Genomic DNA, 19,496 nt, shown 5'->3' on the forward strand with positions numbered 1-19,496 from the left:
CGTTTTGACTTTCAGATCAGCAGGTTTCTATAACTCTCCACTCAAGATCTTCTAGCTAACATCGATCAAGTAAAAAATTTGTCAATCAGGCCAGCAGGTTTTGATAAATGTCCATTTAAGATCAATTTAATGAGGTCAGATTATTTATCTCGTGCACGATCTTTTATTAATTTGCCAAACCCGAGGTTTACTCAGAGTAAACATATCGTTAGTATGTGAGCACTAAAAATAAGAACTTATTTCATTTCTGAAAATTTATTTCTCTCAACAAGATCTGAATTTTTTTTATCTGAAAGGCGTCAGATGTTGGCATTAATGTGTTCTTTGATGTTGAGTATATTGGAAAATAACTACCAGTACTAGAAAGAAAACCACATACTCTTGCCTGTATCAAATGCGGAATTGAACGCTTAACCACAGAGGCGCAAATCCTGTATGACTGTATTGTGCCCCTCCCCCAAAAAAACTATCAATCCTAGAACTGAAGGAAAAAAACTGTATATGTTTTGTTATGCTGTATTACGTTATGTTGCTTTGTGTTATATTATGTTATACTTCAGTTTTAAAATCCCGTTAATCATTTTTTGAAATTTCAACACGTTACATTTAACATATGTTTTATTTCAGAAAATTGTCATTCTCCTCAAATGTCCTTGTATTACCTTCAAGTCACTTTGTTATAACCTTAAAGTGTCCGCGATATCACGTCTTATCGATCCGTTACGGTCACATCACGTCTTATCGACCCGTTACGGTCACATCACGTCTTGTCCACCCGTTACTGTCACATCACATCTTATCCACACGTTACGGTCACATCACGTCTTATCCACACGTTACGGTCACATCACGTCTTATCCACCTAGTACGGTCACATCACGTCTTATCCACCCGTTACGGTCACATCACGTCCTATCCACCTGGTACGGTCAAATCACGTCTTACCCACCCGTTACGGTCACATCACGTCTTATCTACCCGATATGGTCACATCCCATTACTAGTTGTTAAAAAATGTGTTTCACTACCCATAATAAATAACTCAGATTTTTCCATTTGTTTTCGATCAGGTAATTTAAACTTACTTTAAGTAACATAACATATGCCTCGTGTGAAGTAAGCGATGAATGTATGTATGTATGTATGTATGTATGTATGTATGTATGCATGTATGTATGTTTCTATGTCCAATACGCTTTTACAAAAAATCTTGTGGATGATTATTTTTTTGTAGGCTGATAGATAAATTTTAGCAACAAATTTTTTTCAGGACAATTACAATTTAATTTTCACCAGAAAGTCTCATCTCGAAGGAATGAACAAATAAAACTGTATTGAAACTTACTTTAAATAAGATTCGGTCTTATATCCATTACTGAGCTCTTAGATTTATATCTGAAATGTGGAAAATATTAGGCTCCAGCTAACTCGAGTGACTCTTCAATTGATTATGGTTTGTATTTCATTCTTCCTTCCTTCGTTCCTTATTAAGTACCGTCTTAAGTGAGAAAAATGGGATCACTGAGCCCATAAAAAAATCGATCTACAACTAGAGTCAGATTTAAGTGGGAATCACCTGAAGTGTCCATGTTTTGAAACAAAAGCTTCTGTCAAAGAGCTTCGTGCCAGACCGGCAGTGATATCGTTGCCATGATACTTTAACTGTGGGTTTCAATTCTGTGTTCGTGTTCAGAGAATTTTAAAATTATGGGTCTTGTAATCCTTCCTTAAAATTTAACAAATTAAACATTCAGTTTTAGACATCACAACTTAAATCAAGTATTTTATTTTTCAAATTGAGAAACAGTGAAATAATGCCTTTATGTATGTTAATGTCTGATGAAATAAAAATCGTCGGCATCCAAGCAACAGATGGCTTTCGAGGAATGGAGAGTGATTGACACCATAATTATATTCATGTGAAATCTCTTAGCATATGCTTCACATTTTATTTCGGTTGTTTCTATTTTGCTTTTTTGTGTGTAGGATGTACATTCTATTTTGTTTTTTGTGTGTAGGATGTACATTCTATTTTGCTTTTTTGTTTGTAGGATGTACATTCTATTTTGCTTTTTTGTGTGTAGGATGTACATTCTATTTTGCTTTTATGTGTGTAGGATGTACATTCTATTTTGCTTTTTTGTGTGTAGGATGTACATTCTATTTTGCTTTTTTGTGTGTAGGATGTACATTCTATTTTGCTTTTTTGTGTGTAGGATGTACATTCTATTTTGCTTTTATGTGTGTAGGATGTACATTCTATTTTGCTTTTATGTGTGTAGGATGTACATTCTATTTTGCTTTTTTGTGTGTAGGATGTACATTCTATTTTGCTTTTTTGTGTGTAGGATGTACATTCTATTTTGCTTTTTTGTGTGTAGGATGTACATTCTATTTTGCTTTTTTGTTTGTAGGATGTACATTCTATTTTGCTTTTTTGTGTGTAGGATGTACATTCTATTTTGCTTTTTTGTGTATATTATGTACATTCTATTTTGCTTTTTTGTGTGTAGGATGTACATTCTATTTTGTTTTTTTGTGTGTAGGATGTACATTCTATTTTGCAATTTCTGTGTGTGTAGGAGCTATACATTCTATTTTTGCTTTCTGCGTGTGGAGGATGCCATTTTGTTCAATTTTTATGTGTGTAGGATGTACATTCTAATTTGCAATTTTTATGTGTGTAGGATGTACATTCTAATTTGCAATTTCTATGTGTGTAGGATGTACATTCTATTTTGCAGTTTCTATGTGTGTAGGATGTACATTCTATTTTGCAATTTCTATGTTTGTAGGATGTACATTCTATTTTACAATTTCTATGTGTGTAGGATGTACATTCTATTTTACAATTTCTTTGTGTGTAGGATGTACATTTTATTTTACAATGTCTATGTTTGTGTAGAATGTACATTCTATTTTGCTTTGTGTGTGTGTGGAGGATAGAATTCTCTTTTGTGTTTTCAATGTGTGCAGGATGTATATTTTATTTTGCTCTTTCTATGCGTGTAGGGTGAACATTCTAATTTGCTTTTTCTGTGTGTGTAGGATGTACTTTCTATTTTGTATCTTTACACCTGTCAATATTTCTTTCTACATTGTATATGCGTGATATTGGATTACTGCTCTTTCATCTCTTCAAATTATATTTGCAATTTTTTAATATTACACATGCAAACATTTTACAATGTGTTATTCCATTACTAAGTCTGCTCTCTACATTCTGACAGTTCATTTAATCCCATGTTAATCAACATAACGGTAAAAATACATAACATCGTAGAAGTCACAATGTACAACAATGACAATTACAACTCAGATGTTATCATAATGCAAGCTGGAATGTTGTAATCGAAGCCATCTGTTGTCAAAATAAGGAATTGCTGCCACGAGCCATTATGACAGCATATGGAGCTGTTAGACTAATCACCAAGGAGTCAGAACTGCCGTGTCCAGCATATAGCAGAGTCTAAAAATGAAGGTCATCGTCACAGATTCTCTAATCCATCCACAAGCCTTATTTAACTTGCCGTATCTTGCGGAAAAAAATACCACTCTTGTTCTTATTCCTCTTAACTTCTGAACGGTTGATTGCAATCTCACAAAAATCGTACAATCATTAGGTATAAGATAGGTAAATATATATATATATGTCAGGGGATTTAATGATTCTCTCCTTCTGTCCGTCCGTGCGTTCTGTCTGTAAATATATATCATTTTAAATTACTGGGTCATTTATTTTCTGTTTAATCTTACATGGCTGATCTGGCGTTCAATACAGATATATGTTCAATCTGTGATTCCGTATTACACATCTAAAATTTCCGTATCGCACTCCCGGTCTGAAACTACCTTTGCAACTTGAAATATTAAATAATAGTTCACTTATAAAAAAATCTGGAGTGATTGCCATACATTTTAAATTATTCATCAATACCAATACATGTTTGTAAGTTTAAGAGATGCATTCATATTTGGTTGAGTAATAGGAGAGTAAGTAACGACGTGCAGTTTATGTACATTTCACGGTATCTAGGCCGCGAAATTAGTGATAGTTGAGAGAGAGAGAGAGAGTACTTTATCGCTGAAATCTTGTGTTAAAATCTTTAACTGAGAGTCAGGGAGGCATGTCAATACATAATTAAAAATGTCCCACTTATGGAGGAAACTTTAACCCAATTCCCAAAAGACATTCCACAATCTAAATGCTTAATTCCCAAAAGACATTCCACAATCTAAATCCTTAATTCCCAAAGACATTCCACAGTCTAAATCCTTAATTCCCAAAAGACATTCCACAATCTAAATCCTTAATTCCCAAAAGACATTCCACAATCTAAATCCTTATTTCCCAAAGACATTCCACAATCTAAATCCCTATTTCCCAAAGACATTCCACAATCTAAATTCTTAATTCCCAAAGACATTCCACAATCTAAAAGACATTCCACAATCTAAATCCTTAATTCCCAAAAGACATTCCACAATCTAAATCCTTAATTCATGAAAGACATTCCACAATCTAAATCCTTATTTCCCGAAGACATTCCACAATCTCAATGCTTAATTCCCAAAAGACATTCAACAATCTAAATCCTTAATTCCCAAAAGAAATTCCACAATCTAAATCCTTAATTCCCAAAAGACATTCCGCAATCTAAATCCTGTTGAATACCAAACTTAGATAAATAAATCCATTTCAGCATCAGAGTTTTAAAACCATGGTTACGGAATTCTATTTTTAGGCATCAAGTTTAAGCGGAGGAACTTTGGTTACTAAATCTGAGGATACAACTAACAAACATTTGCGACCAAAAGCTAGACGTATTATAGAGGGCAGAAGCTGATTCGAAAGTTCTAAGAATTACATCATGGTACACTGTTGTTGTTGAGACTTTTACAATACTGGGACACACACTGGTAACTGATTGTTTGTTTACGTTTTAAATTCTTTGTACTGTTCAAGCAGAAAATAAAGAGAAGAAAACGGAACAATATTGTTGAGAAATTTCTTTCTAAAAAAAATATCAAAATAATTCCTAAAAATGTATTCCACATATTAGAGACTGAATCTTTGTTTTGTTCAAAATATATGCTTAAATTATGACCTTTAAGTTCAATGTATCTAACATTTCTTGTAATGAAAATATAAAATAGACCGTTTGAAAGTACTATAAAATTATTAGCTTTCTCTATAAAAATGGAATGTATCTAAGCACTGTTATACTGTGAAATTTGCCAGCAACTATGGTGTATGAATAAAGGGTCATTTACTGGTCCAAAATCTATGCTGCTTTAGAGCTTGAAAACGAAAAGAGCAACACTAACTCCTTTTGGAAAGTCTTTAATGAACTCAATGGGGGAACACACAAAGATCAGACAAATAAAATTCACTCACTTCTGGTAAATGACACCATAGTCACTGATGACACTGCATTGCAAATGTTTTCAATGATTTTTTACACCAACATTACCAAAAAGTTAAAAGAACCAGTGATAGATAACAACTTAAATGCAATGAAAAATTCTGCAGCAGCAAAATCCCTAAGGATGCGTGTTTCTCTATCCCACCAGTATAAAAAAAACTTGTTAAAATATGTTTCAGTGAACGTAATACCAAGAAAGCTACAGAACTTGATCAGATTGGTCCACGACTCATGAAAGCTTCTGCCTCTGCTATTTTAGATAGCATAACATTCATAATAAATTTAAATATTGAAACCTCATCTGTCCCCGAAATATGGAAAACTGCAAAAGTAATTCATATTCACAAATCTGGTTCTAAGGATGATGCTGATCTCTACCGGCCAATCTCAATACTACCAAACTTGTCAAAATTGATTCAAGAACATGTTCATGACTCGGTCATGTCATATTTTACCAAATACTTGCTGTGATACCCTAATCAATCAAGCTTTAGACAGAAACATTCATGTGAGACTGCCTTGATCTACCTAACTGATAAATGGCTTCAAGCACTTATTAAGGTAGAACAATAGGATCTGTATTTGTAGATTTCAGGAAAGCTTTTGACATGGTGGATCATGAAATCCTTTTGAAGAAACTGAAAATTTGCCAATGTGATGAAAGCACAATTAGATGGTGAGTGAGAGACTTAAGTGAGAGAACACAACATGTTGATATAAACAATGTTCTGTCTGAACCTGGAACAATTAGATATGGAGTACCACAAGGCACAATTCTAGGTCCATTACTATTTATACTATTTATTAATGACCTACCACTTTTACTAAGGGACTCAATATCATCTACAGATCTCTATGCAGATGACACAACATTATCAGACATCCAAAACTCAAAGCATGAACTGGAAATTTGTTTACAGGATGCCCTAAAAATCTGGACAACTGGTGTAATGTGAGAAATGTGGGTGGCCCTGAAAAGGGCCTTTTTATTTTGGTGTAGGGGTGAGTTTAAGCAATCAACTTTAACTGCCTTAAGCCTTTGCCACGGCCAAGGCCTACTTCTGGACTGCGTAATGTTGCTGATGATGATGATTGGGTTGAAATCACTAAGGGTGGTACGGTAGGCTTAGTCACAGGGTTAACGTGTTTAGCTCGGGAAGGTCGTATTCTCTTCGGTCGTAATAAAGAAGTCTGATACATTTGTTTCAGACTTCTTAACTCCGCTAAAATGTCCAACAGTACCGTGACCGTTTGATTTTCACCCTCTTGTTTCTTTGCTGCTACTTCTTCTTGCTGTTGTTGCTGTTGTTTTTTTCTTACCTCTTCTTCCTGTTGCTGCTGTAGGAGAAAAGCTTGTTCCGCTTCCTTTTGTCGTTGCATAAATTTCTCCAATTCTTCTTTCTGTCTCTGTCTAAAATTGTCCACTTGCGGTAATGAAGAAGGTAACGAAGGTTCCGGAACAAATTCTTGCGAGGAGAGAAAATCCACAAAATCCCAATTCACCTCTTCTGAAAGTAAGTCCGGGTTCCCTTGGACAGTCTCCCCTGTTGGTGCACCCCAATGGATCGTTTTCTGAGTTTCCGTCATGTTGAATCACTGTCGCATAGATTGACTGCACACAAGCGCTAGCGAATCTATATAGACTACGTGACGTCACAGACTGCTCTCTTCGGATTGGATGCGGGCTGACTGAATTTTGTAACGCGTGTTCGGATTGGTGAATGAACTCAATCCGTTTCAATCCTACCTCTACCTATAAATAAGCGCAGTTCACTGCATTGATTCACCTGTTCTCGTCGCTTCAAGATGTGGACCGATGTGCAATCTTCTACGCTTGTGTCTTCCATGATGTTCAGGACGGACATGCTCATGTATGTCCGATCCAAGTGGACCGTTGTCCACAGGACAAACACCAGTCTGTGGATACGTAGGATCTACGTCGAAAGACAAGGATGCCTCAAAAGAATGCTGATTTACGGGCCAACAGTGAGACGCAGCCTAAGGACAAGAAGAAGACCAATGCGGTGCCCTTTATGTTAATGGAAACATTAACATAAACCCAAAGGCCCTTTTCAGGGCCAGCCATATTTCTCGAAAAGAGAATAACTTTCCAATTGCCTATCCCTTTTTTTAAAAAAAATCCCCTTGTCCCTAAACAAGCCCAAACTCTATTCCCCATGTTAAATTCCCCTTGTACGTATATTGACCCACGATTTTTCGCCATGTTAATTCCCCTTGTACGTATATTGACCCACGATTGTTCGCCATGTTAATTCCCCTTGTACGTATATTGACCCACGATTTTTCGCCATGTTAAATTTCCATTGTACGTATATTGACCCAGGGGTGTTTTTAATACTAATTCCCATTGTACGTATAGTATCCCACTTCACTACTAACGTACACCAATAGCAAATGCAAAGTAGAATGTTAAGTGTAGTGGAATATACAGCGTATATCAATAGCAAATGCAAAAACAGAATATACAGCATATACTAATAGCGAATGCAGAATAGAATACACAGCGTACATCAATAGCAAATGCAAGAATAGAATAAACAGCGTACATCAAAAAGCAAATGCAAAATAGAATATATAGCGTATTAGAATATACATCGTACATCAATAGCAAATGCAAAGAAGAATATACAGCGTACATCAACAGCATATGCAAAAGAGAATATACAGCGTACATCAATAACAAATACAAAGTCGAATATACAGCGTACATCAATAACAAATACAAAGTAGAATATACAGCGTACATCAATAGCAAATGGAAAACAGAATATACAGCGTACATCAATAGCAAATGCAAAGTAGAATATACAGCGTACATAATAACAAATACAAAGTAGAATATACAGCGTACATCAATAGCAAATGGAAAATAGAATATATAGCGTAGTAGAATATACAGCGTACATCAATAGCAAATGCAAAGTAGAATATGCAGCGTACACGAATAGCAAATACAAAGTAGAATAACACCGTACATGAATAGCAAATGCAAAATAGAATAGGAGGAATATATTAATATAAAATACATGCAGTGAATTACAAGGCACACACATAATAAAAATGCATTCACACGTAGAATTATGGTGGTAATCTCCCTCCACAAACTTGAAGCTATTTTGTACCACGCGTATGAACGATATGGTGGACTACGGTAAGCTATTTGTACCACAGATATGAATGATGTGGTGGGTTACGGTAAGCTATTTGTACCACAGATATGAATGATGTGGTGGGTTACGGTAAACTATTTGTACCACAGATATGAATGATGTGGTGGGTTACGGTAAGCTATTTGTACCACAGATATGAATGATGTGGTGGGTTACGGTAAACTATTTGTACCACAGATATGAACGATATGGTGGACTACGGTAAGCTATTTGTACCACGGCCTAAAATAAAGCATATGGTGGATTACGGGAAATGTTTGACGTATTCGTGAGGATTTTATCGATTTCCACTTGTTTCTATTTCAACATGATATCTTCATTACATTATTCACACAGGTGTTTTATTCTTCCTTCACTTCTTCCTTATATTCACTCCTTGAAATCATTTTAGTTTGGGTGTGATATCATCTCTCACAATCGCAACGGTTATCTTTTCATTTTTCATCCTGTTTTTGCTTTTGTCTTCAAAGTTTTCTTTTCATATTTTGTCAATGATTTTGTAGGTGCACGGTTTCGGTTCATTACCTCGCTTGTTTTATCCTTCCTGTATGCAATTCAATGATTTTGTACGTGGACGGTTTCAGATCATTTGGTGTTCTATTTCCCGTATGTAATTCAATGCTTTTCTCAATGCAGAAAACCTGCATCGTGGACCTACAACAACGCCCAATTCATAACAAAAGCAAATAAAATATGTTTAGAAAAATCAATCTTTTCACTTTAAAAAAACTCATGCTAGATAAATTGGAATTAAAGAGACGAGTGAAAAATATATCGCACCTTAAACCTCGCTTTTTTCAATCGCATTTAACTTTCTCGTAACTTTTGAAACTGATATAAATAATATAATTTTTTGTTTCTATCTGTAGCACTATACTAATGTACGAATGGTTTCTTTCTTGACACATATTGTATTTGATTATCATATATAGCTTATTAAAAAACATCAAACGTTGATGCCATAAACAAAAATCAAGGCAATACCCCGATAGTTGTCAAGATACACTGATTACCATTCAATATGACGTCAGACTTTTATTAATTCAATCCAGTTGTTCAAAATAATGTGCGAACTATTTTAAACTGCGCATAGTGATGGCATGCCTGTAATTCGGTCTCTGAATGATGATTGGCTACTGCATTGACAAAATTGTCTTTCTGCTTTCACAAGTGTGCAAAGTATAAAAAAAAAGTAAAGTTCCTCATAAAAGATGATAATTATAAGATTGCATACATGAACCGTTATAGAAACATCGGGATAATTTACATGGTATAAGAGGGTCAATCTGGATCATTTATTATATTATACGCAGGTCGATCTGGATCATTTATTATGTTATACGCAGGTCGATCTGGATCATTTATTATATTATACGCAGGTCGATCTGGATCATTTATTATATTATACGCAGGTCGAACTGGATCATTTATTATATTATACGCAGGTCGATCTGGATCATTTATTATATTATACGCAGGTCGATCTGGATCATTTATTATATTATACGCAGGTCGATCTGGATCATTTATTATATTATACGCAGGTCGATCTGGATCATTTATTATATTATACGCAGGTCGATCTAGATCATTTATTATATTATACGCAGGTCGATCTGGATCATTTATTATATTATACGCAGGTCGATCTGGATCATTTATTATATTATACGCAGGTCGATCTGGATCATTTATTATATTATACGCAGGTCGATCTAGATCATTTATTATATTATACGCAGGTCGATCTGGATCATTTATTATGTTATACGCAGGTCGATCTGGATCATTTATTATATTATACGCAGGTCGATCTGGATCATTTATTATGTTATACGCAGGTCGATCTGGATCATTTATTATATTATACGCAGGTCGATCTGGATCATTGATTATGTTATACGCAGGTCGATCTGGATCATTTATTATATTATACGCAGGTCGATCTGGATCATTTATTATGTTATACGAAGGTCGATCTGGATCATTTATTATATTATACGCAGGTCGATCTGGATCATTTATTATATTATACGCAGGTCGATCTGGATCATTTATTATATTATACGCAGGTCGATCTGGATCATTTATTATATTATACGCAGGTCGATCTAGATCATTTATTATATTATACGCAGGTCGATCTGGATCATTTATTATATTATACGCAGGTCGATCTGGATCATTTATTATATTATACGCAGGTCGATCTGGATCATTTATTATGTTATACGAAGGTCGATCTGGATCATTTATTATATTATACGCAGGTCGATCTGGATCATTTATTATGTTATACGAAGGTCACTCTAGATCATTTATTGTTATACGAAGGTCACTCTAGATCATTTATTATGTTATAAGAGGGTCACTCCAGATCATTTATTATGTTATACGAAGGTCACTCTAGATCATTTATTATGTTGTACGAAGGTCACTCTAGATCATTTATTATGTTATACGAAGGTCACTCCAGATCATTTATTATGTTATACGAAGGTCACTCCAGATCATTTATTATGTTATACGAAGGTCACTCTAGATCATTTATTATGTTATACGAAGGTCACTCCAGATCATTTATTATGTTATACGAAGGTCACTCTAGATCATTTATTATGTTATACGAAGGTCACTCTAGATCATTTATTATGTTATACGAAGGTCACTCCAGATCATTTATTATGTTATACGAAGGTCACTCTAGATCATTTATTATGTTATACGAAGGTCACTCTAGATCATTTATTATGTTATAAGAGGGTCACTCCAGATCATTTATTATGTTATACGAAGGTCACTCTAGATCATTTATTATGTTATAAGAGGGTCACTCCAGATCATTTATTATGTTATACGAAGGTCACTCTAGATCATTTATTATGTTATACGAAGGTCACTCCAGATCATTTATTATGTTATACGAAGGTCACTCTAGATCATTTATTATGTTATACGAAGGTCACTCCAGATCATTTATTATGTTATACGAAGGTCACTCCAGATCATTTATTATGTTATACGAAGGTCACTCCAGATCATTTATTATGTTATACGAAGGTCACTCTAGATCATTTATTATGTTATACGAAGGTCACTCTAGATCATTTATTATGTTATACGAAGGTCACTCTAGATCATTTATTATGTTATACGAAGGTCACGCTAGATCATTTATTATGTTATACGAAGGTCACTCTAGATCATTTATTATGTTATACGAAGGTCACTCTAGATTATTTATTATGTTATACGAAGGTCAATCTGGATCATTTATTATGGTATACCAAGGTCAATCTGGATCATTTATTATGTTATACGAAGGTCACTCTAGATCATTTATTATGTTATACGCAGGTCACTCTGGATCATTTATTATGTTATACGAAGGTCACTCCAGATCATTTATTATGTTATACGAAGGTCACTCTAGATCATTTATTATGTTATACGAAGGTCACTCTAGATCATTTATTATGTTATACGAAGGTCAATCTAGATCATTTATTATGTTATACCAAGGGCAATCTGGATCATTTATTATGTTATATGAGGACCAATCTGTGCTGGTAAGAATTAATTTTTATGATTAACTAAACTGCTCTTTTCTTGAATAGACGGAATACGCACGAGTATCTGATAATAACGTTTGGGTTATTCGTAGAGTAGTGCGTGCAGTGTCTCATAACCGAGCGAATCAAAAGAACACATGCGTGAGTCCAGCTTGATTTCGATGTTTCGCATACTTCCAAGGATCTCAAAACAACACTCGTTGTAAACTTAATGGTTCGTAAACGCGCAAATACCACAAATATTTGTTCCATAATCAACTGACCACAGACTCACGGGATCCACATTTCATTCACACTTGCAGAATTGTTTCTTCTTGCTTTCAGGTTTATCTGACCCATCAGTACGCCTTTCCAAGCCGCAGATTGGTACTTCACGCACTTCACACAAAACACGACCCAAAAACCAAACGCAAGGAATTATCTTTTTTTAAATCTCAAATTACTAAACACTTAGATGCGAAAATATCAAGAGAATTTCTTTTGCTAAGAAATTAGGGATGGTCCATTTTATGCACTACCATAAAGTCTCGTGAATACTAACGTCTGCTCCGAGGAACTGGCTAGTTGCTCGGTTTGAGAAATATCTTCCCATCACTGAATTAGCGTAATCAATAAAGACAAACATAAAATACAAACAATATATGTCCACGATATAACACAAGTAACATATGTCCACGGTATGACACAAATAATTTATGTCCACGATATGACACAAATAACTTATGTCGACGATATAACACAAATAACATATGTCCACGGTATAACACAAATACCATATGTCCACGGTATGAATCAAATAACACATATCTTAAGGTATAACACAGATAACATATGTCCACAGTATGACACAAATAACACATATCTAAGGTATACTGTTAATAGCATACCCTTGGTATAACAGAACTAATACATACCCTAGGTATAAAACAACTAATACATACCCTTGGTATAACACAACTAATACATACCCTAGGTATAACACAAAGAACACATTCTCAAGGTATAACACAAAAAAACAACTATCCTAAGCATAACACTAATTATACATATCCTAGGTATAACACAAATACTACACAAATACTACATACCCAAGGTATAACACAAATAATACATAACCAAGGTATAACACAAATAATACATACTCAAGGAATAACGCAAATAACGCATACCCAAGGTATAACATAAATAGCACATGCCGTAGGTATAACACAAATTACACATACCCTAAGAATATTACTGTAGATAAATAACATATACTAGACAGCTTAAAATTAAGTCTTTAAATTAATTCTTTCTAATTGTTAATTGCACAGTAAAAATGACAGAAGTTTTGGAATGGTTTTATGTTGACATTTAATCATGAATTAAAGCGAAAACATACGAAGGGCAAGTGTTGATAAACAAAATAATATTGTCAAGTAAATTCCGGAATTACCTATTTTCAGAAACGTTTGGAAACTTTTCCGTTAATATTAGGGTTTTTTTCCACCACAGAAACAAGTGTTGAATGGCACGAGGGGCCTGGAGAGTCTTTCATTCTTTTGGCTGAAAAAACACCCTGGTTTCTTAATTGCTAAGAAATGATTCATTATTTGCTCCCGTTTTTGCATCTTTGTCTTATATTATCCAGCACAGCATTTCCTGTTACTGGCAGACTATGAAATATTCCATCTCTAAACAAAATTCTAGCCCAGCTCCACAAACCATGATAAATCCATGATTGATCTAAAAATACAGTCATGTTTTGCCACCATACGACCATAATAAATCCATGATTGATCTAAAAATACAGTCATGTTTTCCATGATTGATCTAAATATAGTCATGTTTTGCCACCATACGACCATGATAAATCCATGTTTGATCTAAATATACAGTCATGTTTTCCATGATTGATCTAAATATAGTCATGTTTTGCCACCATACGACCATGATAAATCCATGATTGATCTAAATATACAGTCATGTTTTGCCACCATACGACCATAATAAATTCATAATGTTTCTTTCGGCTATATGTAAGTCATTCATTTGTTCAGTTGACATTTGTTGGCAACCTGTTGTGTGTGTGTATTAATTATAACTGCTGTAGTGATTGACCGATTCATACATTTGCATCATGAGCATACATATCCTGTTATAAAAGATACTGACCATACCACCAGTAAATAGCATGTTTTCCAACTCTAACGCTTCCAAACAGAGTTATTTTTGCAAAACATGGCATGGTTTCGGTTACCTATTTAAGGTTTAACTTTTCATCAGGATACTCCAGTTTTCCCATTTCCCTCCGCTTTATGAACTAATCTGTGGCAACATTTGCACCATCCGATTTAAGGGCCAATCTCTTGGCAACATTTGCACCATCCGATTTAAGGGCCAATCTGTTGGCAACATCTGCACTGTCAAGTACTGAATACAAGGATACACTTTGTAAGTAAACCCATCATCGAACTTTTTCGTCACGGTTTTCTAGTTTTCTCCAGTTCATCTGCGACTTAACCCATTGTAATCCTGTCAAGTATGGAATGCTAGAATACATTTTATCATGATTCCAGACACTACGGTTCAACCAAATTGCAATTAATAAAACCTGGTAGTTTTGTCTTTTTTTTTTCTTCTCTTTTTTGCTGCTGGGACTGAGGGTGTCTTTTGCTTCAAAATCTGTTATCAAAGATCACAGAGAAATAAAGTTCTTCATACTCATGCAAAGCAAAATTAGTTTAACATTTATTCGCGTTCAGTTCTTTTTTGTTTTTGCGGACATCATGCCGATTATCAACCCGCAAAGTTAAACACCTTCACATCGTTGTTAAGGACTAGAAATATCAGATCATGAAATTTCAAATCCTCATCTAGTCTGCTTCGGGGAACCAAAAAATGTAATAGCTGCGAATAAAATACTGACACATTTTCTTCCATTTTCGAAATCGTCTTATTCAGCAAAATACAAACAGGAAACAATTTATTAAAGTTAAAAAATAATACATTCCCTAAGATGCATATAGGGGAAAAGTCCTCACATATACAAAGGCAGGATTTGAAACTAAACAGTGTTCGTACAACACGCTATTTATAAATTCAATAAGAAAACAGCATTTTAAAAAATACCAATGAGGACTACTGGGATTATTTTGCCTTGGATAGGTGTAAATTGACTAACTATTGATGGATGTGACAGGTAAACCATAGAAGCGCCACACCTGTGCTCATCCGTGGATGTATTATTTCTCGCCCCTCCCATCTTCCCTCCATATCTTACTGGCAAAATTACCAAAACGTTAACGAGATATTTTATCTCAAAACTTCAACACTGTCGATTCCATCGCCTGAAAAGTGATACCTTAGTGTCATCATGCCATATAAGTATAACAGAGACTCTTACCTGTTTCTTGATTCTTTCTGTCTGCAAAGCCACTGACGCGTAGAAGATCATAATTTCCATCAAGCACAGCATTCCGGGACGAATAACATGCAGAAGAAAAACATAACAACATGTAAAGACGCACAGCGATACTGGCCGTCATGATTACGATGTTTATATCATCATGTCTTTCCACTATCTAATCCAGAGCATAGATTGACCGGGTATAAAGGTTTATCTTTAAACGCGTATACTCACCAAATGGTTACCAAGCCCTTATCGGAATGCGTATGCCCACATCATATATACATGTTATGATAATCGACCTATTGATTGCAAATCAATCGGACATGAAAATATTGGATACTTTAAACAATAAAAAAGGTTGCATTATAATTTTTCTCTGGTGTATTCATGGGAAATGTACAGTATTTTTGGTTGTTCTTTTGAAATAACCATGCAAGATTTATGTTAAAAAGGTGCAACACTGAACACAGGAATTTACCTTTTGAAATAGACACCCCAGTTAATATCATTGTTTCTTTATCAGTAAACCGAGATGGGGAGAAAATCGATTCCAACTGTATGTATGTATGCATGTAGGTAGGTACGTACGTACGTACATAGGTCTGTAGGAAGGATGGTAGACACGTATGTTGGTGGTTTGTGCTTGTTCTGTTGTTTATCTATCCGTCTGAACATTCCTTATCAACGTGCCAACCTACCTACCTATCTACATGCATACTTACCACGGTTGTTTGCAGCGCCTCCTCGTCATTTTTCTTTTTCTTCTTCTTAGACCCCCACCCCACCCCGCTCTTCTATTAGTGCTTTTTATCGAAATCGCAATTACAATTTGCCATACAGCTGTTGTCATAGTTACTGAGGGGCAATCTGAACGCTTAATTTACATTTTATTCTTTAAGAAAGCCTTAAAATAATGCAGACGAATACAGTTTTTGTTAGGAGATCTGACTGTAAGCCTTTTGATCTAATTTTATCTCGATCATCGAAATAGATTTTACTGTAGCGCTTCCTAAATGCTTCCTAAATGTCTGCCTAATTACCGAATTTGTTTTTGAACTCATGATTTGTTATAAAATCTTGTTGGCGTAGTTACTTCCGGACAGTCTAAGCAATTCTGTAAATTACACACCCGAATTTTGCATTTTGGCACAGGGTTTAACATGTTCAGAAAAGTTACCCCCCCCCCCCCCCTTTAGCACTAGTCATCATTGGAAAGGTTTAAAGAATCTACACTTTTCTCTATTTTTATATATTAAGAACGGGATTGATTTGGATTTGAGAATAAATAAGGAGTCCTTACTTGTGATGTGCGTTATTACCAGGCCAAAACTTCTTTATTTGTATATTTTCAATCAAAATTCGACATGCATTAAATGTTATAATTTCTTAGGGTTTTCAGGTGTAGCTATCAAACATTTATGTATTTAGACCGAAGACATGTACAATGAAATTTGTCAAGACATTGTATACACTGCCATGATACTGTTTGTCTATAAATTGAAAACAACATATTCAGTAGGCAAGCACTAAATTACCATTCCAAAATTCTACACTTTAACCTACTAAAATAAAATTATCTCAAATAAATTTTATCAATTAGCTATGATTGCAAATATCAAGAATGAAAATACCCGTTTTCGATTGGGATTATTAGTTTCAAACTAGAAGTTACAGAAGCAATGTGGGATGTCATCAAGAGGCGACGTGTATTTTAATGTCCTCTCTGGCAGTCAGCCAAACGTAAAACGTTTTGGGGCCCTGATGATGTGGTGAATGCCTTGGTTTCTACACGTTACTGCTTTTGGTTATACTCATCATAGACTCGAGTGTTTTGCTTTGGGACAAAACATGATTTGCGAAGAATAGGTTTACTTTTATTCCCAATTGCAAGAAATTCTATAATAAAAGAACTGGAAAATTTTAAGGTAAAATAAAGAATCCAATTTAAGTAAACCAAATGTTCACCTACTGGAAAAAGATGCAGAGCCCAGTCTAGCTCGTATGATTGCTGGTACCCCGCCAGAATCATCTTCGTTAGCCAAGGTTCCGATATGTTAACCCTAGCTACACCTTCGCAGATCGAGCAGATATTTCTGTACTTTGGGTCTGTGAATTTCACTGGATGCAGCGGCATATTCCAATGGCTTCTCTCTGGTACCTAGTCATACTTTCGACGTTAAACTTACAAAGCATCCTTTTGAAATCGGTTGCCTTCTGTCGATATACAATTTACCGCTTTTACGCGTTATCGGTCAGTTGGCATTACAAACAAGAACTCCAAAAGATGTCACTAAGACAAAGCACTGAAATATTTGCTCGATCCGCCAAGTTGTGAACAGGATTAACATATGGAAACTTTGCTAATGAAGAACTGGCAAACCAATATCACAGGCGGGTAAACAATAAACTGTCTTACGATTGGTCGCGTAGCGGAGCGAGTAGCGTGGACATACGAAGCAACGAACCAGACTAATGGAGGCAGCTATCATCGGAAAAAGCACAGAAAGTCCGTACTTTGACTAAGATGGATAATGCTGGTTATCTGGAGTCTTACGAGTACCGGAAGTGCCACATAGTGTCAGCGAAGCTCGTATGCTTAAATTATATTGAACAATATTCTTAAATGAACCGTTCCAGCGCTATCTACACTTCCTCTGGTCTTCGTTTCTCAAATGAACTGTTCCAGCGCTATGTACACTTCCTCTGGTCGTCGTTTCTCAAATGAACTGTTCCAGCGCTATGTACACTTCCTCTGGTCTTCGTTTCTCAAATGAACTGTTCCAGCGCTATGTACACTTCCTCTGGTCTTCGTTTCTCAAATGAACTGTTCCAGCGCTAGGTACACTTCCTCTGGTCTTCGCTTCTCAAATGAACTGTTCCAGCGCTATGTACACTTCCTCTGGTTTTCGTTTCTCAAATGAACTGTTCCAACGCTAGTACACTGCCTATGGTCTTCGTTTCTCAAATAAACTGTTCCAGCGCTGTGTACACTTCCTCTGGTCTTGGTTTCTCAAATAAACTGTTCCAGCGCTATGTACACTTCCTCTTGTCTTCGTTTCTCAAATGAACCGTTCCAGCGCTAGGTACACTTGCTCTGGTCTTCGTTTCTCAAATGAACTGTTCCAGCGCTAGGTACACTTCCTCTGGTCTTCGTTTCTCAAACGAACTGTTCCAGTGGTATGTACACTTCTCTGGTCCTCGTTTCTTAAATGAACTGTTCGAATGGTATGAACACTTACTCCGGTCCGCGTTTCTTAAATGAACTGTTTGAATAGCATGAACACTTCCTCCGGTCCTTGTTTCTTACACGAACTGTTCCCATGGTATGTACACTTCTTCTGGTCTTCGCCATGCAACTGATTCTTGGCTGTTGTTGTCGTTGGTCTTTTTGGGGTCCTTTATTTGCTTTCTATTCTTTTAATATTCATCTTCCATTGCAATATTGTCCAAACAGCCGTTGCAATATTGTACAAACTTATATATGGGTGTTTGCAACTCGGCATCGTCGAACCTATATGGTACCAACAAAATGGACAAGTTCTAGGAATGTAGAAATGAAGAATAACACCAGATAATATTAGAATATAAACACCAAATAAATGTACACATGAAACACAGTATAGAACACAACAGTAAAATATTAAAAGGCTGTAAAAGGTATAAGAATAAAAGACAAATGTATTATTGTAAATAAAACGGTACAAAACAACTTAACCAAGTGAAGTACACGGTCGAGTAATGGATTTCACACCAACCCCACATAGCACACGATGTAAATATAAATGCTGCACAAAATTCTATCAGTGTCTAGCGCAGTATTTAATGAATACTGACACGTAGAACTCATAGTAGCGCATAAAATGAATACTGACACGTAAAACTCATAGTAGTGCATAACATGAATACTGACACGTAG

The 19,496-nt window shown here is 35.4% G+C and overlaps 1 protein-coding gene across 1 annotated transcript in view; it reads right to left on the reverse strand.

Moving 5' to 3' along the window:
• LOC149791152 (uncharacterized) overlaps positions 1-15,769 on the reverse strand; it is a 74,839-nt gene extending 59,070 nt beyond the window's left edge. The window contains exon 1 of the mRNA XM_089969146.1: positions 15,575-15,769. Coding sequence (XP_089825272.1) covers positions 15,575-15,716 — 142 coding nt within the window. The 5' untranslated portion in view covers positions 15,717-15,769. The remainder of the gene's footprint in view (positions 1-15,574) is intronic.
• Positions 15,770-19,496: the final 3,727 nt, after the last annotated feature.

This window comes from Sinohyriopsis cumingii, chromosome 9 (genome assembly GCF_028554795.1).
Source record: "Sinohyriopsis cumingii isolate HCF-2022 chromosome 9, ASM2855479v2, whole genome shotgun sequence".
NCBI lineage: Eukaryota > Metazoa > Mollusca > Bivalvia > Unionida > Unionidae > Sinohyriopsis > Sinohyriopsis cumingii.